This window comes from Halyomorpha halys, unplaced genomic scaffold (assembly GCF_000696795.3).
Source record: "Halyomorpha halys isolate HHAL.00 unplaced genomic scaffold, Hhal_1.1 Scaffold711.1, whole genome shotgun sequence".
In the NCBI taxonomy this organism is placed as follows: domain Eukaryota; kingdom Metazoa; phylum Arthropoda; class Insecta; order Hemiptera; family Pentatomidae; genus Halyomorpha; species Halyomorpha halys.
Genome location: NW_027104692.1, coordinates 112,191 through 113,847, shown reverse-complemented (window position 1 = coordinate 113,847; position 1,657 = coordinate 112,191). Strand labels below are relative to the sequence as shown.

Here is a 1,657-nt window from a genome sequence, read left to right as displayed (position 1 = left end):
ATGACAACCCACAAACTTGAATATTTCCTTGGCATAGAACGGTTTCCTTAAAAACATTCTTTGTTATCCGTGGTACCTCGTTCTGGGATTTTCTACCCACATACATCCTTATTAAACACATTGAAACATTAAATTATTTATACTGCTCCACTACTATCAATCTTCCTCAAATATGTAACAATAAAATAGGATGTATGATATATACGTTTTTTTCCTTTAATTTATTTTATTCATTAATTTATGTCGATATGAGTCTATATTTTTCAATATCGGATAGTTAATAATTTTTATTTGAAAAATTGAAAATGAAAATTCAGTACTTTTGTTTTTATTTTTTTATGTTATTGTTCAATACTTTACGTCACTAATTAGTAATTAAACCATTTTATGGCAGACAATTGGCACTCAAATGTTCACCATAATTATTCTTAAAGGATTAGATGTACCAGGATAAAATTCCATTTCATATTAGAAAAAAATAACAATGCTTAAATTCAGAGTACTTTTGAAGAATGAACGAGGTACGGAGCGCTACTGTGTTGGCAGTCACGAGAACTGTTGTTTTATCAATTTTTTTTTTTTTTACATCTTTGGTGGATTTCGTGGTTATTTTATTTTTTACAATATTATTTTTTTATTAACATTTTATAAAAGGGAGATGGTCCGGCTGCGGTCAGAAAGCACCTCTAATAGTACAAAAGCAATTTATTTATTTATTTAAGTGTTTCGACCACTAGGGCCATTTACACTGAATTTACAAAGTTTGTAGATAACAATTGACATATTAACAAAGTTACATATAATTACAAAGTGAGAAAGTTAAAAATTAACAATTACAAGTTTCATTACATTACAATTAAAAGTTATAAATTTACAATTAAAATTACATATTACATATTTACTATTAATTACATATTTACAATTATGATTTATATTTTACAAAGTTGCAATTCGATTTGAGGTAGTTAGCAAATTACTATACCGAATTTTGTATACACTTATCTATTGCTGGGCAATTATATGTGATCATAAATATTAATGATTTTTAGAAAGTGGAAAAGTTTTGTTATTGCAGAGGAATCTTCTTTCAACATCTCCTGTAAATCTGAAGAGAACCGGTGTGGTTCGTGAGCAATAAGTTCACTGAGAATATGCCTAACGGTGAGATCATTTCCACAGTAGCGACACATCGGCGCATTTTTTTTTTTCATGAGATGACTGTGGGTGAGTCGAGTATAGCCTATCCGAAGACGGGTTAATACTACATCTTCTCTCCGTAGCAGATTCAAGTTTGGTTGGACATTTCACTGTCTGTTGGACCATTCTTAACTTGTTGTCTCTCATGGTGAACCATTCATCTTGCCACTCTTGCCATCCAATTTCTTTTATCCATGAAATAACATCTTTGCATATTGATGATGTTACGACTTGACCAATCATCATAGGAATTTATATTATTTTTATAGCAAAAGCAATTTAACTAGAGTCAACATTTTGCCCAACTTTATAGGCTAAAACAAGATACAATATAAACAGTTTTTGTATTTTATATTTTACTTTTTCAAAAGGGAACATTGGCACTAAATTAATAATTTTTGAACTATTAATTAAGGGCTAAAGTTCACTCCCAATTTGCACCGATTCATCAGGGCTAAAA

The 1,657-nt window shown here is 29.6% G+C and overlaps 1 protein-coding gene across 1 annotated transcript in view; it reads right to left on the bottom strand.

Annotated features, from left to right (window-relative positions):
• LOC106685575 (uncharacterized) overlaps window positions 1-1,440 on the bottom strand; it is a gene marked incomplete at its 3' end in the record, with an annotated part of 16,527 nt that extends 15,087 nt beyond the window's left edge. Inside the window, 1 exon segment of the mRNA XM_067049079.1 lies at window positions 1,263-1,440. Within this exon segment, the coding sequence (XP_066905180.1) occupies window positions 1,263-1,440 (178 nt within the window).
• Between the last annotated feature and the right edge of the window lie 217 nt (window positions 1,441-1,657).